General features: G+C 46.3%; 1 protein-coding gene across 1 annotated transcript in view; it reads left to right on the forward strand.

Annotated features, from left to right (window-relative positions):
* VAT1L (vesicle amine transport 1 like) overlaps positions 1–25,264 on the forward strand; it is a 134,974-nt gene that overhangs the window by 47,296 nt on the left and 62,414 nt on the right. Inside the window, exons 4-7 of the mRNA XM_004753955.3 lie at positions 10,544–10,686; positions 18,650–18,753; positions 21,072–21,127; positions 24,655–24,849. Of these exons, the coding sequence (XP_004754012.1) occupies positions 10,544–10,686; positions 18,650–18,753; positions 21,072–21,127; positions 24,655–24,849 (498 nt within the window). The remainder of the gene's footprint in view (positions 1–10,543; positions 10,687–18,649; positions 18,754–21,071; positions 21,128–24,654; positions 24,850–25,264) is intronic.

Consider the following 25,264-nt stretch of genomic DNA (forward strand, 5'->3'; position numbering starts at 1 on the left):
TTTTAATCTCACTCCAAGTTTGTATTTTTAAAGTCCCTATTCTCTTCGCCCTGTATGCTGAGCTCCTTCCGGAAGGCCCTTGGAGATGCTGTGCTCTGGCCCTTCCTGCTAATACGAGCAACTCAAGCTGAAATGGCAGGAGGGTTAGGACTCAGGGCTTCTTTCTTCCCTCCCTAGCATCCTCTCCTTCCTTCCTCTCTTTCTTTAGAGAGAGGGAGGAGGTAAGACGGAGAGGAAGAGAATATATATTTTTTAAAGATTTTATTTATTATTTATTTGACAGACAGAGATCACAAGTAGGCAGAGAAGCAGGCAGAGAGAGAGGAGGAAGCAGGCTCCATCCCAGGACCCTGAGATCATGACCTGAGCCCAAGGCAGAGGCTTAACCCACTGAGCCACTCAGCGGCCCCAAGGAAAAGAATCTTAAGCAGGCTCTGCACCTAGCATCGAGCCCGACTTAAGGCTCAATCTCACAACCCTGAGATCAGGACCTGAGCCGAAATCCAGAGTCAGATGCTTAACCAACTGAGCCACCCAGGAGGCCCAGGACTCAGCATTTCTGCTCCTGTGTGTCCAGGGCTCCCTTTGGAACCAGCCTATTTCAGGTCTTGCTCGGAAGACGGGGCCTCATACAATCTGTTTCCCTAAGGCCCTACTTCTGCATCTCTCCCAACCCCTGCCTTGGGGCTGCCCTTCCTTTTTTGCTCAAACAAACAGGCACCATGTTGTTGGACCCTCAAGCACACACGATGGGATACAAGACTGGCCTCCCTCTGGATCAGAGCAGAAGGCTGAGCTGCTACTAGTGCAACCTCTCAGTTGGACCCTGTGTTCATGGGACCACCTCCTAGGAGGAACTTCAGAGACGCTGAAGTCCCTTCTCTTCCACCCTCAGTCCCCAAGCGGTGTGTTGTGCTCGGTGATGCACGGTACTTAGGAGACCCCGCTATGCTGAGACCAAGGGCTTTAGGCATCGGGAGGGGAGCTGGGCTTGTGCCTGACATGGGAGTCATTGTTGCCCAATCGGTTCAGGTGCACATCCCCCTGTCCCCAGAGGTGACCAGATTCCGAGAAGCTGGCCTCTACTGGCAGGTGGGCATGGATGGTGGGGGGGTGGTGCACCTGGGCAGCATCTGCAAGACACTGAGCTAGGAGGAACCAAGGCTGTGATCCAAGTAGAATAAGGCTCTGGTGACTGCGAGAAATAGATTTCTCCGGTCACACCTGTTTGACCCTAGTGTTCTCTCTCTGCCCCTCCCTCATCTTCCCTTTCTCCCCATTCCACGCGTACACTTGAATAGAAAAACAAGAAAATACTTATTTTTGGCAGGCACGTAAGTTTCCCCCCATCTCTGATAAAAAGTTGTAACTGCCGAATGGGTGTGGGGTAGACTTTGTCCGCATCCAGTGGAGGGATAAAGCATCCCCAGTCCCAGCCGTGGATCGCCCTCTGACCTCGAGAGTCCTCTCTGACTTTTGCTATTTGTTCTCCAGACTTCTGTTTACTGCTCTCTCCTGCATTCATCACTGGGAACTAAGCAGTGGGCTCAATGTGCTAGATAGAGAGGGTGGTAAGAGGTGGTCCTCCCCTTAAGGAGTTGACACCTCATGGGAGATGCAAAAAGAGATATTTTCTCAAAAAGAGAGACAGAGGTGAAGGAAGAAAGGAAGGGAGGAGGTGAGCGAGGAGGGGAGGGGAGGGAAGAATCATCACAGCATGGAGTAAAAGATGTGTGTGACCTTAGGGGCAAAGCAAGAGACATTAACCCCTTCTGGGGATTCCCAAGGAGGGCTTCCTGGAAGAGGCGGCTTTGGAGGGCAATGGGGAAAAGTTGCTTATTGAGAACCTGCTCTGGATCAACCTTGGGGAATCACATCACTTATGTTGTCTCCTGAGTTCCACACTTGACCTCATGAAGTAGACTTTGTCATCCCTGATTTAAATAAGAGGACGCGGAACCTTGCAGGTCAGGTGGCCGCTGCAGGACTGAATCGGGTGTGGAGCCAGGAGTTTTAGGTTGCTCTGCAGTCTCTGATGTGTTTCATTTCTATTCCATCTACTGGCGGTCAAGAACAAAGAGCTCAGGCTTAGTGACAAGGAGGTCTGGGTCTAAATGCCACCATTTCTGGTTGCTAGTACTTAACTTTCTGTGCCTCCATTTCTGAGCCTGTCTTCATGGTGGGAGTACGATGTTGAGAGGGTAAAATGAGATGTCTGAAGTGCCTTCAGGGCTTGACAAAGAGTCACAAGCCAGTAAGAGAGGGTTCCCCTTCTTTCTCTCTCTTCAGTCTTCAGACCCACAAGTGTCCTGGAGCCAGACACCGTGGGTTCAGTTCTTGTCTTGGTATTGCTGTGTGACTTTGGGCATTTACACAACTGCTCTGTGCCTCAGTTCCTTCATCTAGAAAATGAGGACGAAACAGCCTTCAGCCTCCTGGAGGCTGTGATGCGGATCAGAGGAGCTGTGTTTGTGAAGCATAGAGACGCTGACCGGCATACAGGAAACTCCGTGTGCAGATGAGGTGGAATAAATAAACCTTCGCTCGTCACCGCTCTGCCCTACTGCGTCTCAATTGTGCGCCCCCGGAATGAGCTCAGTGCAGAACAGGCAGGGGAAAAGGTCTACATATTCACCCTTGCAGTCTCAGATGGGCAGAGCTGTGAATGGCTTGGAAAACCTGGATGTTCAGCGGCAGCGCTGAGCCCTGCGGAGCAGGGGGCGCTGAATTTCTCCAAGTGTCCAGAACTTCAGACCCTGCTAATGGGGATGGCGAATTATTTTCTCTCCTTGCATCTCTGACTCACAGAAGACTGTGTGAGTCATGCCCGATCTATATGGTCCCACATTGCAAACCCACGGGCTGTGATGTCAATCCCAACTAGGAAAAGGGGGTTGTACCATCATTGACCACACTGGTAGAAGGGAAACTTATAGAGTGCTGGACCTCAGTAAAGGCTACATGTTATAAATATAAATATAGAATTATAAATCCTATAAATATATATTAATAACAAGGCCCCACCTTGGTTTTAAATAAAATATCTGAGATTGAGATATTCTGAGCATCATGGGGGGGGCTCAGCCTCTAAATCATGTGGAGCAGAGTGGGTGCCATTAAGGATGATATGTATCAGTGGTTCTCAATGTGAGGTGCGACAGAATCTTCTGGAAGGTTTGTGAAAACTCAGAATCTCAGGCCCTGACCCCAGAGTTTCTGATTCTGGAGGTCTGGGGTGGAGACTTTTTTTTAAAGATTTTATTTATTTATTATATAGAGAGAGAGCAAGCAGGAGTGGGAGGAGGGGCAATGTGAGAGGGAAAAGCCGACTCCTTGCTGAGCAGGGAGCTCAACACAGGGCTCTATCCCAGACCCCTAGATCACAACCTGAGCCCATGGCAGATGCCTAACCGACTGAGCCACCCAGGCCGCCCTGAGGGGGGGATGTCACCTTCCAACAAGCCTGCAGAGGACGCTGGTGTTCCTGGTTCCAGTACCACTTACTGAGAAGCACTGATCTGTATAATAAATAAAAGTAGGAAATAAAGATACTATCTACCATGTCTTCCCTGGAATGTGTCTACTGCTTTTTTGGATTTAAAAACAACCAAAAAAAAATGTCCGTACTTCTATCTTGAGCAACTGATTCCTCCTTTTCTCTCATCCTTCAGCCGAGGGGCTGCTGGGGCTCCTTGCTGTCGCAATTCTCCGCACATGTATGTTAAAGGGAGTGTCGTGGGCAGAACAACAGGTCTGCAGGGCAAACAAGATAAAGAAAAAGAAACCTGATTCTTAGAGTGTACTTGGTGAGAACATGGCATATTCTTTGCTGCTTTTGATCGCGAGTCCCATGGATCAGCCCCCACAGTGGGATTTGGATTTCCTCTCCTTATAACAATCGAGTCGACTGAATTGTTGAACAGCGAATGACAGCACTGATCTGAAATAAATGGTTCTAAACCTGTCTCTAAACCCAGTGTGGGAATCTATATTGTCATAAGAAAAGCAAAAGCTCAGCTCCGGTATGCAGTGTACCAGATTTTGTAAAAATGTTCAGTTAGCGTTCTCAGTCTAAGGGCCTCTATGCATTGATGAAGATGAAAAGAGAAACTGACAATTCTTTGGAAGAAAACAATCTTTCCTTGCTATTTACCCGAGGAATCCTGTCGGTCTTTCACAAGCTCACTTTGCTTATTCTTTTCCATTATTTGACTCTGCACAAGGTAGCTGTTTAAAAGTGAAGACAACTTTTGGAAGAGATAAACATAATCTTATTTTTTGAATGATCTCAGAAGTGGTCAAGTTAGCAAAAGAAAGCTCCATTTTTTTCACCAGACTTAGGGTAATGAGCAAACTTGCATTCTTTTTTGAGAGGCTTCTTCAAAAAGAATTTCTTTAGCAGCTGAAGAAGCGGTCAGTGTGCACTGGGAATCTTAGGACTGGGGAGGACATAGAGACCAAGTCTACTTTCCGTTGTATCTATTCTTTCCCCCACATGTCCTTTTTAGCACATGCCTCTCGTTTTCTGTACATTTGGGAAAATGTAGTGTACAAATGTGGTCTTATACCAGTGGTTCAGTCTTTGAAATTGGTGTTCTCAGCCTCCTGCTTTAGGTGTATCATTGTACTTTTAATTCTATACTTATTTTATTAAAATAGTTGTCTTTACAAGAATGCAAGCTCCAGGATGACAGGACCATATATAACTTGCTAACCTTTATCTTTCCAGCACCCCTCACAATGTCTAATCTATTAGAGGCACTTACTAACTAGCCCCAGTGATGGAATGAATTACTCCATGAAGTAGCAGAGGAACCAAGATTCAAAGGATGACTAGACACCAGACAGGAGAAAAGACAGGGAAAAGGTTCTATGCAAAGGTCCTGTGGTGAGAAAGGGGTGACCCTTAGCAAAGACTGAGCATTTTTCCAAATGGCCGAAGCTAGACTTAGGGTATATGATGGGAAATAAATCTGAGGAGGAAGATGTCATTTATGTTATAGAGAAAGCCATCCATTCCTCGCGTCTTCTCCGTTGAGTCTGTGATGCTGATTTCTAAATTTCAGTGCATTGAGAGGATCCACGATCCTACATTCCCACTGAAGGGGAACCCAGAATTTCTACCAAGCTCAGTCCTAATCCCGGAGCAATGAAAGCAAAAGCCTGCCATTTACTGAGTACTTGGTATGTACCACTCAGTATACTAAGCCTTTTCTGTAGATGCATTTGCTCCTCCAGTCATTTGTCTGCTGTGCCTGGCTTTTCTGGAACAGGATCTTACTCTGAACCACTAGTCTGTTGATAAGGGTTGGATTCCAGTGACCCCAAACCACTCCCTTGTAAATACTGTCCTTGGATTTCTCATTGTTGCGTACTACTTGGGGGACCCTGGCGGCCCTGGAATTACGACTGAGCTGGCTGAAGTCTGTTAACCCATATGAACCTGAGACAGGGCTATTTTAAGAGGAGCGCAGAGAAGCCTTCCAGATTGATGCCAAGGACCCAGGGTTCTCTAAGTCTTCAGTTCCATGTCTGCGACCCAAGGGCTTAGCTGGACGGATCAGACTAATGGCAGAGTGGCTCTGGAGTCAGGGAGACCTGAATTTGACCCCCTGGCCTTATCACTTACAAGCCAGATTACCCTGGACAAGTTCCTTTCCCCGTCTGAATCCCTATGATCAGGTATAAACAGGAAATAAAAGCATTTACTCTAAACGTGGTTTGGGGGTTGAACGGAGCCCTTCAGCACGGTACCTGGCCTACAGTGAGGCCAAGGGAACGGCAGCTGCTGTACTTGCCACAGGCAAGGAAGGCAAATGCTCGCTGCAGAATTCTTACATTCTAAAGGACAGGAAGATCAATTAAAAAACAAGTATGTGCAAAGCTCCATTTGCTGCTGTTGCTGGGAGAATGGATTGTCTTGTTCATTTTATGTTCTGGGTCTGTAGGTAAATTGCAAAATCCTTTTTATTGAAAATTCATTCCGTCTTCCAGCAATGTTTATCGAGTCCATGCTATTTCGTAGGCACGTAGGAGAGACAAGGATAAATTAGATGCTGATGCAGCACTCACCTTGGGACTTGGAGAAGGGGGAGTGCGGGTCTCCTGTAAATGTGAGGGAACGCACACATCCTGCTTCCCTATAGAATGCTGAGTATGATTTACTTTAGATCACCGAGGATCTTGCAAGGGCCTCTCCTTGCCTTAGTGCGTTAACAGAGAGCTCAAAGCGGGGGTGCTACAAACAGGTGTGCACCGAACTTGCTTTTCTCTCCAGGATGATTTATATCATAATACAAATTATGATATAATATTATATATAATACTTGTGCATTATGCTAATTATTTATTGTATGTGATGAGGTACTATTACACTAATTATATATTACAAGTAGATTATAATAGATATTATATATGTATGCATATAATACTGATTATACATATATACACATAATACTCATATTATTCTAATTATACATATTATGTATTTATTTCTGTATTTTATATTATATAAAATACTCACGTATTATGTTATATAATTGTATAAATACATAAGTAACCCACTTACTTAATATGGTCTCATTGTGCTGCCACACCTATCTTTTCCTTAAAAATGGAAGCGGTGAGGTTCTGCTCAGGTCAGATGCTATATATTAATTGAACCTGTGCTTTACACCTACTGTGCAAGGCTAAAGAAATGGCAATCTGTGAAGTGATGGGGGTTCCCCCATTACATCACATTCCTGTCATTTCTCATGCATCCATTGGACAAGTGTTACCAAACACCTGTCAGATGCCAGGCTCTGCCCTGGGCACTGAGGTACAGACCCAGATATGGCATGGTCCCTGGCCTCACGGGGCTCACAGATGGGTCACTCAGCAGCCCCCGTCCAGAAGGCCATGGTGGCGGGTCCTGGAGGAAGGAACCACAAGTGTATGGTGGCACAAAAAGAGGCAAGTGACCCTGCCTGCGAAGGATTTCTGGAAGAGGAGTTGCCCAAGGGGGAGTGGTCATGCTCTGAAGACCGAAGTGGAAGGACAGGCATGACAGGTAGGGGACAGCATGTGAGGACCTAGTGTCCGTGTTAAAATAGTGTGATATGTTCAAGAGATCAGGATGGTAGATTTGCTGACATACTATCAGGTACTGCTGACATAAAAGCAAGAAAAAAAATAATGGTATTCCTAGGACAGTGATGGCAAGTACGGAGCGTTCACTGTTGTGAGGCTAAGCCCTTGGATGCGTTATGTCAAACAGGGCCCTTAGAGCACAGAGAGCCTTACACGTTGCATATCGAGATGCATGAAGAACCGACAGATTACTCGAGTTTGCTCAGCTGGCGAGTACAGCAGATCAAGGTCTGCCATCTTACCCTAGTGGCCTGGGAGCAGGTGTGTAAACCCAGTCTCCTCCTCAGCAAAGTCAGATGAAAGTTCCGTTCTGAGAACACCACGGAATGAGGGATCGTGGTGAATTTCAATCTGTGGTTGATCAAGTGCCTTGTTCTGTTAGGGAGTGGATGCTGGAAAAGTAGAGGGACAGCATGTTCTAGCATGTTCTGAGGCAGATGGGGGCAGATCCCAGAGCCCCAGCCTGAGATAAACTTAAGGATGTGCTTTTCACTCTGCAAGCCATGGCAGGCACTGGGAAGTTTTGAGACAAAAAGTGAGATGCTCAGTGTTGTGTCTGAGAAAAATCACTCTGCCCACGGTGCCAAGGACACAAGGAACAGCCAGCATCCAGAAGTGTGTCGTCATCGTCCAGACAAGGAAGTTCAACAACCCAGATGAATAAGTAATAGTCACAGAGACGAGAGTAGAAACAATGCACTAACCGGATGTGGGGCTGAAGAGGAAGAAGAGTCAGGTGACCCCGGCTTCCTGACTTTAGCCTAGTGATATGTAAATGGTACAGTTTCAGCCACTGAGGCAGGAGATGCAGACAGAGGAACGTTATGGGTCGCATTGCGCCCCCCCACCCACGGAGACCATATGTTGAAGTCCTAACCCCCAGTATCTCAGAAGGTGCCTTCTGAAGGTAGGGTCTTTACAGAGGTAGTCAAGTTTGAAATGAGGGTAGGTCCTAATCCGCTGTGACTGGAGTCCTTGTAAGAAGGGGAAATTTGGACATAGGCTGGACACCATGGAATGAGGGTCGCATAGCACTGGGATCACGGTGAATGTCAATCCGTGGTGGTAGAGGAGGACCATGTGAAAAGGCCTAGGGAGAAGACAGCCATTTACAAACCAAGGAGAGAGGCCCGGACCAGACCCCTCCCTCACAGCCACTGGAAGGAAGCGTCCCTGCCAACACCTTGATTTTGGACTTTTAGCCTCCGGAATGGTGAAAAACTTCTGTTGTTTAAGTCCCCCAGTCTGTGGTATTTTGTTACAATAGCCCCAGCAAAGCAATAGGAGTGACTCATATGGAGAGAGCTAAGAGTTCTGTTTTAGATGAGTTGACTGTGATGTGCTGTTTTTGGACAGCTAGGTGGAGACCGGCACCAAGTGGTCATTCAATACACAAATCTAAGGCTTGGTGGGGGACTTGGGGCCAGAGAATAGACAGTGAGGCATGTCAGTCATTTCTGGCCCTCCTGCATCCGTCCATAACATAGTGTGACGAGCACATAATAGGAATTTGAAAAAGTAGTTGAGTAGATGAATGTCATGGTGGCCTATGGACCGTGGGCTGGAAGGACCACACAGATCCTGGAACTATTTCTAATCTCCCATCCCAGCACAGATGAGGTTAGCTCAAGCCCTGCTGAATTTCAGAGGACGGCAACATGGAGTGCTGATATTTCCACTCACCAAGAAGGAAAGTCCCCTCTTCGTTCTCTAAAATCAAGTGATAAAAAAAAATAATAATAACCAAATGTCAAAGGTATTCTTAGAAGAGAGAATGATAGCCTGATTGGAGTCTTAAGTTCATGCCCATGTTCTGAAATGCTGACCTCCCCCCCAAGTCAGTAACATGTCTATTTTAGGCAGCAGCTTCAAAGTCTTCTTAGCTTAAAATGTCAAAACAAGTAGACAGCATGGCATTCCAGAAAATGGCAAGAACCAGAAGTTAGGAGACCTTGCTTCCAATCGCGATCTGCCTCCGAAGAATTGGGGCCACTTAACCTTTCTGAGTCACCGTTCCCTCATCTGTGGAACAATGATGGGGAGGGGGTAATTGGATGATCTTCTACGTCTGACATTCTAGGATTCAGTCAATGTTGCCGTTCATTGCCAGCGTTAGGAAGAATAACATTTCCAGAAATAGACCTGCCAACCTGATTTAGTCCACCAACATGAAGACACATCGTGAAGTGATAGGCAGAAGTTAATATCCCAGGTGCCTTTGGTAGAATAATCCCTGCCTCTTTGAGAAGGGAGACAGAAGGCTGGAAAGAAAACTTGGTTTTAAGAACGCACCTTCATTAGCAGCAAACTGGATTTTTGCTGGAAGGTTTCTGGGCTCACGTGATCACTGTATTTTGTCCAATGACTTACATTTCTGACCATACTGAAAAAGGATGTGGGAAAATCACCCACTCCTAACGATGTCTGGGATTGCTCTTAGACCATTCAACATTTAAACCTTATGCATTTGCGTTTTCTTTGTATGCCTGACCGTCTCAGCCACGAAAGGGACCAGAGGATTAAGATTTATTGAGTAACTTATATTAAGTGTCGTGTTTTGGGCCAGCGTTTAGCCTGTGTTATTATGCATGGTCTTGTTTAATGTGCCCCGGATTGGATGCTGTCACTGTAGCTTCTCTGCATGCGACACTGCTACAGGTTGTGTGCTTCGGGCTTCTGTCTAGCTGTGGGAGCGTGCTTGGTTTGTGAGAACAAGCCAGACGTACCTGGGAGTTACTGCTGCAGGTGCAACTCCTGACTGATGGCAGATGGAAATTTCGGGAATAAATAGTCCAGTCTGTTCACCTTGTGTTTGGGGATAACTCTGAGGTATATTCTATATCTGCTCAGAGAATGCCTCAGAGGGACGGAGTTCCATTTACCCAGGGTGGGTGCTGACTCGATAGCATACCCTTTACTGGCTGCCTTCTATTTGTGTCTCAATACCCCGGTATTTCCTGTGGTCATACTCCAGATCAAGTACTGACTCTCGAATCCCTGCCACAGGGTCTGCTTCTGGGGGATCCTGGCTAAGACATCTCCCCAAGATCCTATGGAGTATGTACCACTATTGTTAATTAGATGAGGAACCTGAGATTCCGTGTGGTAAAATAATGGTTGTTAAGTCTTGGTGTTGGGGTTTTGCTGTAGTTATCAACCAAGGGAGACACTGTCCCCCAGGGGACATTCTGAAACATCTGGAGACAAACTGAGGTACGCTACTTGCACCTAGCATGTCAGAGGTTAGAGTTGCTGCTAAACGTCTCACAATGCTCACTTGAGCCCCCACAACAAACACTGATCCAGCCTACAAAATGTCAGTGGTCCAGGTTGAGAAACCCTGCTCTAATCCAGCAAGACGGGCTCTTGGATGGTAACTCTGTGTGACCTGTCTATTGCATTTCACTTCCAGGGCCAAGCTGTGGCTCAGCTGTGTTCCACTATCCCCAATGTGACTGTCTTTGGAACAGCTTCTACCTTCAAGCATGAAGCAATCAAAGACTCCGTGACTCACCTCTTTGACAGGAATGCAGACTATGTGCAGGAAGTGAAAAGGTAAGGTGTTCGTCCTAGGGAGTACCAGGTTGGTCCTTGCTCCTCTCTCTTTCTTAAAGAACAGTAACACTCGTTCAGAGGAGGGCAGGTGATGATAATAGTAACAACAATCAGAGTAAACATATATCAGGGCCTACTGTTACTAGCTCTGTGCTGAATGTTTCATGGGTATGAGCTCATTTAATCCTCAGCAACCCTGTTATGACCACACACACCACCGCCCCCATCTGGGAGAGGCTAAAACTGAGGAACAGTGCAGGTGAGTAAGCTGCCAAGCTAAATTATGATAGTGGCTATGACATGACCTTAATACAGAGAGGTTCATTTCTCCTTCATTCACATACAAGACAAAGGAAATGTGGCCTCGGACCTGGGTGTGACTGAGAGCCGCGGAAGGAGCAAAGCGGTGACACGATCAGATTTGAGTTTTGAAGAGTCGCTGGTGGTGTGCAGAGAAGGACTGGGAGCGGGGAGGTCGCAGGCAGGGAGATCAGGCAGACCCACGGTGGGGAACGTGGGTTTCTAACCTGACCCATGCTCCGTCTGCGGTCTGGAAGCTGTTAACTACGGCCCCGTGCCTGACAACACGGAGAATCAGGTGGAAAACCCAGCTGCCTTGAGATGATTTGTGTGTCACATCCCCTGTCGCTGCTCAGAAGTGGGGGAGGCTGATGCTCGGGCTTGGCTTCCTCCAGCTCCTAACGGGATTCAGACACGTCTCGAAGCTGTGGTTTTGGTCTCTTCATGTCCTGGCACTAAACTGTATGATACAGAGAAATTCATTTGTCCGTCTCGCATCATAATAAAGAAACAACTTTCCCCAAATGGAAGGACTTAGAGGATGGGAGATCTGGTTGTCCAAGGGGATAGAATTAGACCAGAGTAGGTGAAATTTGGGGAGTTTTTTTTAAGAAAGTCTTCTGATGGTCTGGATTTTCAGATTTGTTTTTAAATTTTAAAGGTAGAGATTTGCACAGAGTTTAAGGTTTTCCTGATATTTCCAGTGAGAAAAGACCTTCCAAACTAGACGTCAGAAGTTCAGCACGTTTCTAGACATGGCAGGCATATTTTAAAGACTTCTGGGATAGACCTCTGCCGACTTTCCTAAACCTCGGGTAGCTCTTCCTTCTTGTAACTTGCATCTCTCGAGCTGTGGTCTGGAAAATGAACTGCCATTGTCCCTCCAGCAGGCTTTGCCCTTAATCCCTTAAATGATAATTTTGCAAGCATCCTTTCCTCGTGCATTCCCTGACCCACTTTGTACCAGGTGCCTGCCATGGGCCAGGTTCTGTGCTAGGGCAGAAGATCTGGCAAAAACAAACAAACAAAAACAAACAAAAGAACACCTTGAGAGTCACTGTCTTCATGGAGCTTTGAGTCTAGTTGGGGAAGAGGAACAAAAAACAGCATTTTAAAAACTGACCGATTTTGTACTTTTGGTATATGCTCTAGTAGGGAAATGCAATGTGCCGGTGAGCATATGCCGACAGGGAGATCAGACATAGAGTCTGTCAAGAAATGATATTTGGGCTGAGCATTAAAGGGTGAGAAACTGGCCAAAGGAACAGCATTTCTGAATAGGTGGAACAGCATGTGCTAAGGCCTGGGGGGTCAGGAACGACTTGGTAAATTCAAGAGTCTGAAAGGAGACCTGGACAGCTAGAGGGAGAAGGGTGTGGGAGGCAATGGGCAATGAGCGTCAGGAGGTGACAGTGAGGTGTGCCTGGGTGGCTCAGGTCATGATCCCAGGGTCCTGGCATCAGGCTCTCTGCTCAGTGGGGAGCCTGTTTTTCCCTCTCCCTCTGTTCCTCCCCCTGCTCATGCTCTCTCTCTCTCTCTCTCAAATCAAGTAAGGACATCATCAATGAATGAATGAATGACAGTACATAACCAGAGAGCTCCCGCCTCCCCCGGTTTCCCTGGAGAATTTTCCAACCCTCATCCCTTCACTGTCCTCAACCGGCTGCCTTTCTAGCCTCCAAGTCAGTGATTCATGCTGATGTCAGACCAGCAGAAAGTGACAGCATCTGAGACCTGCTTCACCACCAGCTTCTCTCAAATGAGACTTCTACTGGTTCCTTGTGTGTTTAAGCAGAGACCCTAGGATTCCAGTAAAAATGACTAGGAAGTCGCAGGTGGGTTCATGCCCTCCGTCCCACCAACCCTACCCTCAGGAAAGAATCCAGAAGAAGATACAAGCAAGAGAGAGGTACTTGGTGCCTGTCGCCGAGCCCATCACTGCATCTGCCTCAGGGCCGGTGCTCGACACAGACCAACAAGGAGAGTTAACTACAGCACTCATTGTGAGGCTGAGATTTCAGAACCGGCCTCCATGAGCAACAGCTCGGAAACGGTTCAGTGCGTTATGCTACACCCACACTCTTGAGTATTAGGGAGCCCCTAAAAAAAGATAATTATGAAGATTCTGTCACAAAATGAAAAAATACCCATGGTAGCACATGGAGTGGAAAAAAAGCAGAATGCCAGATTCCAGCTACACTGTGATCACAGCTTTGTATAAATTCTTGGCACATGAAGACAAAAAATGAAGAGCAAGTGGGGAAAGAAAAAAAAAAAAACCCTAACCACTAATATACAACAAGAGTGATGGAGAGTGATTTCTCTTTGGTTTCTGAGCATGGATCTTGTCTGCTACAGTGCTCTGTGTTGATACAGAGCGGGAAAATAATAACATCAAATTTCTCAAGATGCAGATTTTTTTGTCAGCCAGTCAGTTGGTGAGCTTCTTTTGAACATGATCTCAGCCTTCAGCCTGGCCTTGTAAAGAGAATGGGGGGGCACAGTTGTAATAGAGACCTCACCTTTATGTCCCTTGCCTCTTGTCTATCTATGCTCAAAACCAAGTGGAAGAATTAGAAGCTTTGACTGTGTGCATCTCACTGTAAGGACTTCAAATGTTAAGAGGAGAGAAAGACCGAGAAAGAGAGAGAGAGAGAAGGCACACCAAAGTGGGCAGCCCCCAGCAGGGAATCTGAGGATGGGAAACATCTCAGTAGGCTGTGGGAGGTGGGGAGCGAATGCCAGCAAGGGGAGTGGGTGCAAGCAAGGCTCTGCTGGCGTCCGCTCCCTCCGCTGACCCGTATGACTGCACCACTGTGTGTGCCCCCCGGACAATCCTGCAAGGGGAAAGCTCCTCACTTCACAGGTGAAGCAACTGAGATGGTGGAAATCAAGCAGATTGGTCAGCCCCTACTGGGAGCCTATGTGCCTTGTGGTGGCAGCGGTGGTCCCCACCACCTATGAAACTCTGCCCTGCTGCTGGGGCCCTCACTTGGTTTCTAGATGTGGTGGAGCAAGTCTCCTCATTCCTTGTGGTAGGGCCTAGGGTATGCTGCCTGACCACATGGAGTCTAAGCTTCCTTAATCATTAAGTGGGGATCATGATGGTCCCTGAGTTACGGGGTTGGGACGTCCTCGATGAGACACAACTTAGGAAGTGCTCAGCACTGTGCCTGGCACATGGTGTAAGCGCTCTTGACAGTGGGACATGCTCTCCTAGGACGGTCAAGGGGATCAAGCGTCTGCTCTAATGGTTTCTGTGGTTCCACCCACACTGACATTTACTTGGGTTCATGGTTGGGTTGTTGAGGTTTTGCCGTCTTTTCTTTATACTCTTTTCCCTGACTAAAAGAATTCTCTTTAAGTTGGCCCACCCTGAAAAAAATAATAAAAAAGCTCCATGGACCCAGAAGTTACCATGAGCCAGGCCCTATGTTCCATGTGCTTCAGTCAAACTAAGCTTCACAGAGAAGCCTGGGGCAGGGGTTATCACCATCATTCCCTTCCACAGATGGGGACACCAAGACACTAAGAGGCTAAGAGGATGCTTAATACTGAGATGAAATTCATATTCCTAAGCCCAGAGCTATACTGCCCTTATGCCAAGCCCATGCCTGCCCACTACTCCATGTTACTTGTCCGTTGTGGCAGACACACTTAGGTCCTTCTGGAAGGAGATGGTGCGCACACAGAGTCTCTCATTATCATGGTTGATGCCCCAAAGCCTCTTCCTTGGGCCTATTTGGTGCTGCTTGTCCTGGGTCAACCTGTCACAACGTTTGCACAATGCCCTTCCTTCAACACCCAGTCAATTCTTGTTCATCTCCCAACAGAAAGATTTTCCGTTGTCCCAACTGGCTCTACTGGAGCTGTGGTGACTGCCTGGGCTGTCCATTTAGTCTGTCTTCCCTAGTATCCACGAGCTCCCTCATAGCAGGGAGGAACCTGAGCCCCCATCTGTGTGCCCCCCGCAGCTCTGCACACACACTGTCCAGCATGAAGTAAGCACTAGTGAGTGGTTGTCCAGTGGCGGAAAACTTAGGACAGATGTGTAGGACCCTGACCTTGGGCCTCTCCTATCATCTAGGACTGAAAAAAGCAGCTTGAAAATAGAAGACTCCTGGCCTGTCTGTTTGGAGTAACGTGGTCTAACTCTGGATATACCTATATTTATTTTTAAAGACAACATTTAAACCAGAATTCTTCAAAGAATAATTGCTAAAACAATGCTTCCATAGTTAGACTGATTGGAATGCTTATTAAATCTTATATTCAGAAAGGTGGCAAGGCTGCTGCTCAGGAGTGAAACTGGACTGAGGTTTGAATGTAGGGTGTACCAGTTACACAAGCTTGGGCAAGGCGCTGCGTCTGAGAACCTCCATTTCCTCCTCAAACAAGTGGAGTTAAAGTGCTGTCTCAGACTTGTCATGAAGATTAATTCTGAAATGCCCGGCATACAGCAGAGCTCAGAAAATGTGAGTTTCCTTTGAAGGAGGCACACATATAAAAATGTGGAAATACCACCCAAAATGTTCTCCTCGTTGTCCTGCATTCATTCCATTCATCATTTATTTAATCATCTTTTCATACAGTCAATCAATGTTTGTTGAGAACTAACACTGTGTCCTGCAGGATAAGGAGGACTGAGGATACAACAGCACAAACATGGTCCCTGTCTCATGGGGCGTACATTTTGGTGGAAGAGACAAATAAACTAGAATAATTACAGCCCAAGGCAAACTGAGAAGTGTCTTTAGGACAGATGTTAAAGCGCAAAGGGAGCTAGAGATCATCTGGGATTCCCACTCTCCGTGGGATGATTAGTAAGGAGCCAGCTCGAAGGAGATTGGGGAAAGGCTATTCTGGCAGAGATGATAGCATATGCAGAGGCCCTGAGGCAGGAATGTTTTAGGAATCGCTACAAGGTCAGAATGCCGTGAGCAGTTAGTGGCAAGTGAGGACGAGGAAGTGGGCAGTAGCTTAATGTGGGCTGCCCTGCCTTTCTGCAGAACCAGAGGACAGAGCAACAGGTCTAGAAGCGGCAGCTAGTTAACTGGCAGACTGTGGGAGAAAATGTGCATTCACAGAATATAAATGTGAGGAACATCAGGCAGGAAATGAGCACTTGGGGCTGGGCAGGTCCCTCAGGGGTACCCCAAAAGGTGTGAACAGCCCAGCATTTGGGAGGCTGCTCCTGAACACAGGTGGGCATCTTGCAGCAAAGGAAAGAGGTCCTGGGGAAATGGCATTCACAGGGAAGAAGGTGGCCCAGGAGGGCTGGTAATAGAATAGAGCAGGGTCCTACTTCCCATAGGAGTGAACACACTTGGTAGGAGTGAGGAAGACAGTAACGTAGCTACCCAGCCCATGATGCAAGGTGGAGACCTGATCACCAGGTGCGTGGCACTGATCTAGAGCCCACCAACAGAGTCTGTATTCCAAATCCCACCTGACTCTGAGGCCTCATCTTTTTACATTTTCTTTACTCCAGCCAAACTGGATGCTTCCTAGTTTTCTGCTCACTGGCTTCCTCCCACCACAGAACCTTTGCATATGCTGTTCCCCAACCTGGAACATTATTCTGGCCACTCTTTACCTAGGTAACTTCACTCTGCATTTTCCCAGGGATGCCTTCTCTGGAAGGCCCAATTGGGCAAACTCCAGATTGACATGGTCTCATGGCACTAGATACCATTCAATTTCAATTTAATTTTTATTTGTGTAATTATAGGTGAATATCTACCTAACAGGAATTCTAAAAGGGGAGAAGTCAAATCTGTTTGGGCTCACCACTATACCTCGAGTGCCTAGTGCAGTGCCAGGCCCAAATATTGAATGAACCAATTAACTGTTAATAAAAAAAAAAAAAAATGCCAGTTTGGCTCCTGAGTAGCTGGCTTAGACCAAAGTGTGGAGCCAGAATCAGCAGCATCAATATCTCCTGAGAACCTGTTAGAAATGCCCATCTTTGGGGCCCAAACCAACCTAATCAGAAGCTACAAGAAGAGGCGAAGGAGAGCAAACTACCTGTTGGCCTGTTTGTAATGAGCTTCCCCCACCACCAGGGAGATTCTGATGCTTAAGTTTTAGATCCACTGGCCTAATTCCCTGGTTCTGAATTTATAGGTGGGACTTGAACAGATATACCTTTATAAATAAGCATTCTATGAGGCAAAAGCTAAGCTGATAATTTTTGATGTGTCTTTGTAACGACTAGAATTTGGACTTGACTTGAAGGCTTTCAAACATCATGACTCAGCTTTTTGAAAGTCACAACTCAGCTGTCCTGGGGCATGGGGCAGTTGACTTAGTGTCTGAACCCTAGAGATACACATGCAATTTTCTACTTATGAAAACAGGATCTAGCTGTTGACATGAACTATGAACTCAGTTTGGGGATGAGGGTGGAGGTAGAAATACTGAACTGTGTGCTAAGACAAGATAATCCTGCAAACTCATGAATCTGAAGAGATGCCATTCTTGACTGAGCAGAGCAAGATCTAGCCATAACTGGGAGCCCTGGGGGCATAAATAGCTTCCCTACAATCCCCAGAGCCTTCCTGCTTATAGCTCCCTCCTACATTATATCTTCTAACAGTGGAAGCCCAGTAGCTGTTTGTTAAATGCATGAATCAGTGAGGGAATCGGTGAATGTACAAACAAATTCATGGAGGAAGGGATCAAAAAATGTTTCGTCTGCTTAACACAGTATAAATATGGATTCTCTCTACTCTGGAACCTTCTACTGCTATAGGAAGACCCTCTCTACTTTTTTATTTTTTCCAAGATTTATTTATTTGAGAGAGAGAGAAAGAGAAAGAGGGTGGGAGGAGGGGCAGAGAGAAAGGGAGAGAGAGGCTTTTCGAGCAAACTTCCTGCTGAGATTGGAGCCCAATGTGGGACTTGACCTCAGGACCCTGACATCATGACCTGAACCAAAATCAAGAGTTAGCTGCTTAACCAACTGAACCAACCAGGCACCTTGAGAACCTGTCTATTTAACCCTCTTCCTCAATGATTCCATTTTAGATTGAACCTTGAGATTGAATGAATACAAGTTTGCGAGTTAAATTAATGTGACTGACTGAGGAGAGATGGAGAAGGGGAGAAAAGCTAGTCCCTGCTAGACTGGAAGCCCCATGAAGACAGAACATGTTGGTTTTGTTCCCCTTTCTGTTTCCAGAACCTTGGACAGAGCCTAGTCCATAACCCAAGCTCCATAGACAGGAATTGTTGAGTAACTGACTTTGGAGTGACTTGCATGGCTGGCAATAGGCTGACACCTTCTTTCATCCCCAGCACAAAGAAACGTGCTTGGTTCACTTTATGAAGGAGAAAGCTAAGACTCAGAGAAGTTACTTGAGGTGGCTAGGTACAAATTCAAATGTATGAATTCAATGATGTCCATGCTCACTTTCCTAACTCAGGCTGGCTCCTGAAATAAGCCACCAGCCAGATTTGTAGCTACCTCCAGCTCTGTGAAGTTCTTGGGTGGGAAAAGGTAAAATTAGGCCTCCTGGCCTCCTGGCCTATTTATAGCTACTCCCAGAGCTCTTGTTCTTGCTGATTCTAGGAGTAAACAACATGACATAGGAAGGAGGAGCCATCAGAAGTTTGGTCCCTAACAGGTGACAGTATCTTGCTTTGTCTTCACACCATTTAGAATCTCTGCTGAAGGAGTGGACATTGTTTTGGATTGCCTCTGTGGGGATAACACTGGAAAAGGTCTCAGCCTTCTCAAACCACTGGGAACCTATATTTTATATGGTAAGTGCTGAAGAGAAGAGGGGACGTGGTCTGCAACAGGAAGCACGGCATGCATGCTTACAAAAGTGTGTGACATACTTAAAAAAGTTCTGATGAATGAAATGTGTTGATGTGATGGGGTAATGAGATTGGGAGGGCTTAATTTTTTTTTTTGAAGATTTACCTATTTGGGGGGTTAAGGGAAGAGGGAGAGAATCCTCAGGCAGATTCCCCACTGAGAGTACAGCCCATCTCAGGGCTGGATCTCACAAGCCATGAGATCATGATCTCAGCCAAAACGCAGAGTTGGATGCTCAATGAGCCACCCAGGTGCTCCAGGAGGGCTTCATTTTTAAATGTTTTACATAATACTGCTATTGCCGCTAGTTACTTTCAATTATAAAAGTAACATATGTGCCTATTGCCCTACTATATTGGAATATAGAAATATTGGAGTATTTCTCATTCCAAAAGGGTTTGTAAAGGCAGGCCAAGCCAGTGTATTCATTAGCTTGATGCACAGAAGGTGGCACAGGTGGCACAGGAAATACTAATGGCTTCAAATGAAATTCAAAAAATGAAGGAATGAAGGACCCACAGTAGAATGGGAAGGGTGGCTAGGATATGGGGGTTTTAAGGGAGAGTCTTCCCTTTTGGAGATGAAGTTGCAAAGGATGACTCCTTCCTATTCTAAACCACTCCTGTATGTCCTGATCACAAAGACGCCCTGAAGGGTTGGGACACACCTCTGCTTCTGCAGCCCCTGAGATGCTCTTGAGGTTGAGGGGACTTATGAATGATATCTAGGAGATTTTTCTCCAGCAGAATGAGATCCCCAGAACCGCCTCCTTCTCTTCTCCCTCTCTTCTGTTAAATGATTGTAAACTAATTTAAACATTAGTCTCCACAAAGTCTTTAGTCTCTACAAAGTCAAATAAAAGCCTTTCTGAAACCAGATATCATATTCCAAAGCCAAAGGATACTGGGGTTATCCCGTGTTTGAGATTTCTGGTAATTCTGCCCTCCATAGGTCCAATAGAAAATTGAGCCTTAGCTCTTTCTTACTCAGAAAAAATACTCATTTCCCTGCTAGTCATTGAGAAGCCTATAAAAGAGATATTTGAGAGGTATAAATAGTTAAGCATCTTTTGGTCATGATTATGACAGAAAAAGAGGGAATAAGCTTCCCATTGCTGGAGTGTTCTGGTATTTTCAATAGTGGCCACATAGCTGAAAGTCTTTGCAAGTGGATGCATAATTCTTCAATTATTACGATTATTGATAATAGAAGCTATGAGAGTCCATGCACAATATGGGGATATTGGCTATAACTAAGGTGTGTGTCAAATGTTGATGGACAATTTACTCTTTCTTACTTATTCACCAGTTCTAATTTTGCCCCAGTTCTATGACATCACTTGGCAGAATACAATTTTACCATCTCGCAAGGATCTAACTGATTACATTGATTACTAAGTAACCAAAGCCTGGTACCATGATGCTTGGTGGTAGTCACCCCATAAAAGCAGATCAGTAATTAACTGACTGGTTACTAGTTTACTGAGACCAAATAATGAAGTTTCAAATATACACTGCTTTTTCATTAAATAATGGTTCTCTGAGAAGGACTTATTCCCAGCCTTTGGAGACAAGGAAAGAAAGTCGTTGAAAAAGCACCAATATGGCATCTGATCTACTAAGAGCTTTCATCCCCTCTGCATCCCCAAGAACCCCACAAAGCGGTCTTTTCTCTCTGTAAGAGCACCTTAGGAAATCTTCCTAACACCATCTCCCATCTTCCCTCTGAATATTGTTTGTTCCCTTTAGCTAAGCTCCGTTTCTCACACCATTTGTCTCAAGTGGTTTTGTCCTCTCTGCTCAAATTTCTTTGGAGCTAGTATGTTGATCACACCATTTCTTTGGCTTCTGAACCTATATTCACTCTCACCTGCTCTTCTGTACCCCCATTTTCCCACCCATCTAAATTCGAGCTCAGTCCCATCTCTCCCTGCTACTTAAGTGCCCAGGCCAGCCCAGAGCCCCAAGCCTTTCACTTGTTCAGGAATCAAATTCAAACCACGAGTTAGGCTCACATAGGACTCCATTTCCCAGTCTTGAAGAATGGAACCAAATCCTCTTTGATCCAGTGACAGCTGGTCAAAATCAGGTCAACTTGATGCCACCTCCTCCCTCCATTTCCCTCATTCTTCCAAGGCTGAATTAAAGTTGTTCTCAAGCTCTTGACAGTTCTGGACCAAACAACTGTCATTCTTCCATGTGTAGCAAGAGATGTTGCTTTTCACTAGCAATAGCTTGATTTGGGAATCCTTCATTTGCAGGTTCATCCAACATGGTGACTGGAGAGACCAAGAGCTTCTTTAGCTTTGCAAAGTCAGTGAGTATCCGTATGTGTCAAATGTACTGTGGTTGTATGGCGATTTGCACGTTGTGAGCTCCTCTATGCTTCTTATATTCTTTAATGTCTAAAGATATTGACCTAATAACCTAAACCTTGTTTGTCCTTCATCTGCATCATTCATTTTCAGGAAAGCCTATGTTCCCCCTGCTCACTACACATAAGAAAGACTGTGTGTTCACTTTGGCTGCTTCGTCTAAATGAAGCAGAGAGGTGGGAGCATCTGAGAAACTCAGAAAAGCTTTGTTTTGATTTCAGCAGAGATTGCTTAAGTTTCTGTGTTTTTAATCATTGGTCAAAAATAAACTTGGCATTAATGCATTTTACTGGTTTCTGCCCAGGTCTCTGGGGGGTACTTAAGATTTCTCTGTATCTCCATTCTACTGAATTGGAGACACAAATGGGATCCTGCAATTTGAGCAAGCCCCCAGGGTGATTTTTAGACACAGGCAAATCTGAGAACCACTAGCTTAAATAATCATGCTCTGAACATAGCGGTTACTTTGAGACTGAGAAACCACATCCCTGGGCATTCCAACCTACTCAGATCTGTATTCCCACACTAGAGCAATACTTGCTAGAACTAAGCTAATTAGGGCTCGAACTTCAGTTTTTACCCCTGCCCCCCAACAGGGAACTGCTGCTTCTCAGGAGGGCTTGCTTTCTTCTCGTCTTGTCTCATCTCCTCTCCTCTCCTAAAGCCTCCTAAGCAGCCAGCGTGTCACTGATTGATTCACTCACTCTGTGAGTGTCTTCTGAGCACCTGCCATGTGTGCGAGACCCCAGGGCATTGCAGTGAGTGACATGGGCACATATCAGCCCCTTGTGACTCTCACATTCTAATGAGGAAGACAAACGGAAATAGATGAAACATATTAATAAGATGATCATTGTAAATGGTCATAAGAACTCGGACAGGGATTCAAAACAGGATGCAGGATTGAGTGGAGGCATTTTGAATAGGGTGCCCAGGGAGAGCCACAGAAATCATTCTAAGTGTGGCACTACGGGGTATTCATGTGCCCCCTAAGTGCCAACACTGGCTGCCCAAGGCTTCACCCCCCCAAACACCAGTGATTGTGGAATGATTCGTCCTCCCTGCCCTGAGACATTAGAATTGAAGGGCCTGCCTTTGCCTTTGAACTTCAGCGTTCAGGTCAAGGATCGCTGCAACGACAGAATCTGTAAGGGAGCAAGAACGGAGTGTGAGGAAGGATTCTGTCTGGAGCTAGTCCCCTGAAGACAGGCTTTGTGCCACTCGCAGCTGTTTTGTTGCTGTGGCTGTAATTAACGTGATGCTGACAGCCTGCTGTGGGGAACCAAAGGGATCCCAAATTACATGCAATTGTAAGAAGTGTTTTCCCTTTTTCCCTTAAACGCATAATCAGAACACACGGTGTTAATGAAATAATTGCAGTGTGCCCAGGTTCAGTGAAGGCACGCATGAAAGCACGGCCAGGATGGAGGCTGAGATTCTCCGGCCTAAAGCAGGGGTGCTGATTACAAGAGTGCCGTATAGCTGGAGGGCGAGAACAAAGACTATTTCCTTGTGGAGGCCTGCTCTGCTATTAGTCGGTCAGTGAGAAGTAAGATGAAGACAGGGCATGCCGAGGAGTGGAGTTGATGACTTTGTTCTAGAAGATTCTAGAAAGGAATTTTCTTTTCTGTATTGGAGAAAGGCCCAGAAAACGAGGCCATACTTGGAACTATACAAGAATTTCTCTCTCGGATATCCTAATTATGTTCCACCTTAAAACTCTTATGGAACTTGTACTCACTCTTCAGACTATAGCAATGATTAACAGTGGCTAACACCTACATAGCAATCTGACACCAAGTTCAGAGCTCGTACTCACTAAATCAAAGATAACAAATATTTTATATGTATAGAAAACCTACTCCAGGTCAGACACCGTTTCAAGAACTTTCTATATATTAACACATTATTCCTCAGGATGACCCTGTGAGGTGCAGTAGGGAAACTTAGCACACAGAAGTTAGATGACTTGCCTAAAGTTGCCCAGCTACTAAGTGGCAGAACTGGGATTCAAAACTAGGTGTGTGGCTCTGGAACTTAACCATAGCTGCAGGGATTGCAGATTTTACAAGCGTTCATTTCACAGACATTCCCTGAGACAATGCAGATGCACCATGAAATGAGTCATTAATCATTTCTCTGCTTTGTTTTTGTGGGAAGCCAGCCCATGGCCAAATACATGTCTCTCCTAGAGCTGGCCCCCAGGCCTTCAGGGGACGTACATTATAAAGAATTTCGTGCATGAACCTAATTCCTGCTTTTGACTTGTCTTTCTCACACTTATTTTCCTAACAGTATGATTTTCCCATTTCAAAAAGTACATATCAAAATCTCTGGCGAGCTTTTGGGAGCTCCCACAATTCAGGAAAGAGGCGGGATGTAAATAAACACCCCAATAACGTAAACACTGTGAATGTTCCTATGTGCCCATCACATTCCACTCTGCCTTCTGATTTAAACGATTCACCACTTCTCCTAGAGCCTTTAGAAACTGGAAGTTGGCATTCTAAATTCTAACCAGCACCAAAGGAGATGCAGTTAAATCAGAACAAAGCAGCTGGATAAACATTTCTGGATTATTCACTTACTTTCATGTCTGAAGTGGGGGATGAGAGGCTCGAAGGGAGAGAGCCACACTTGCCACCTGTGCATATCCCATCAAGGATGTTAGTGCCATCGGCGTTTTGGGTCTGGAAGTCTCTTTGTATATCTCTTTGTACTGTGGGATGTTTACCAGCATCCCTGGCTTCTACCCATTGGATGCCAGTAGATTCCTCTCCCTTCCAGTCACCACAGCAAAAACACTCCCAGACTTTGCCAACTGTCCTTCCGATGAGAACTGCTGGCTTTGTCCCAACACTATGGCTCCACGCTCCACCCCGCTGTGCCTTCTGCCTGTATCACTCTTCCTCTGCTGGATTCCTACCCACCTCTCCAGCTGCACCATCATTCCGCCTAAGAAAGCTGCTCTTGTGGCTGGGTCACCATCCCACTGAGTCCCCACCATACTTGGTAGACTTCCCTACCACCCCGCTCCTTCCCTACTATTCATAAGCTAAACTCTTCCAGAAGCCTGGGAGGAAGCACTCTAGCACGGTCTGCAGCTGAGAGCTATGAAGCACAGAGAGGAACATGGAGCACAAGTAGTCCCAGGATTCATCTCCAGAGTGGGCAATTCTAAACCTGGGCCTCAGGGTTCCAACAACATGTGGCCTGATAGCTATTCTCAGGACGTTTGTCTCTCTCTCCCACCCAGACCTCATGCTCGGCGCAGAAGCCTCACTCTGCACTCCCAGGGCTGCCTGGCTGCATGGCTGTTTAGAAAAAATACCCCAACAAGGACCCCCCTCAACCCCCACCCCACCGGGTCCCCTGGGCCCTGCCCTGCTGCAGCCCTGTTCTCTACCTGACAATACAGTGAACGTGGCTGCCATTGGCTCCCTGTAATGGGCACCTTCTCTCCTTCCAGTGGTGGCAGGTCGAGAAGGTGAACCCCATCAAGCTCTACGAAGAGAACAAAGTCATCGCGGGGTTTTCCCTTTTGAACCTGCTCTTCAAACAGGGCCGCGCGGGCCTCATTCGAGGAGTGATGGACAAACTCATTGGGCTCTACAACCAGAAGAAGATCAAGCCCGTGGTAGACTCCCTTTGGGCCCTGGAGGAGGTAAGAATGATGTTGTTCCCCGGCAAATAATCTCTGCTGAGCCCAGGGAGATTTGGGCAGATGCACAGTATTTTATTCAAAGATTATTCTCCGGGTTTGTTTGCTTTAAATGAGGGTCTGAAGAGTCACTGTCCTATATAGCATTGGGCTTCGGAGGTAAGAAATTCTCTACGTTCCCTAGTGATTCTCAAATCATGTGCCTCAATGTACCACTTGTACTAGGAGCCATTCCCAGGCCACCAAGTTTTCACGGGTGTGGATGAACTCCTGGCTTCTCAGAGGGCAAGACTATGGCTGTAGCATCATTTGTATCATCCCCTTGTGGGTGGCTGACATCAAGGTGGGCGCAGACAGTGGCTCCGAGCCAAAATGTTTTGTGTGCTAGACTCAGGGGCTGGGACACCCTGCGAGATGA

This window comes from Mustela putorius, unplaced genomic scaffold (genome assembly GCF_011764305.1).
Source record: "Mustela putorius furo isolate JIRA1106 unplaced genomic scaffold, ASM1176430v1.1 tig00000174_pilon_pilon_pilon, whole genome shotgun sequence".
Lineage (NCBI taxonomy): Eukaryota > Metazoa > Chordata > Mammalia > Carnivora > Mustelidae > Mustela > Mustela putorius.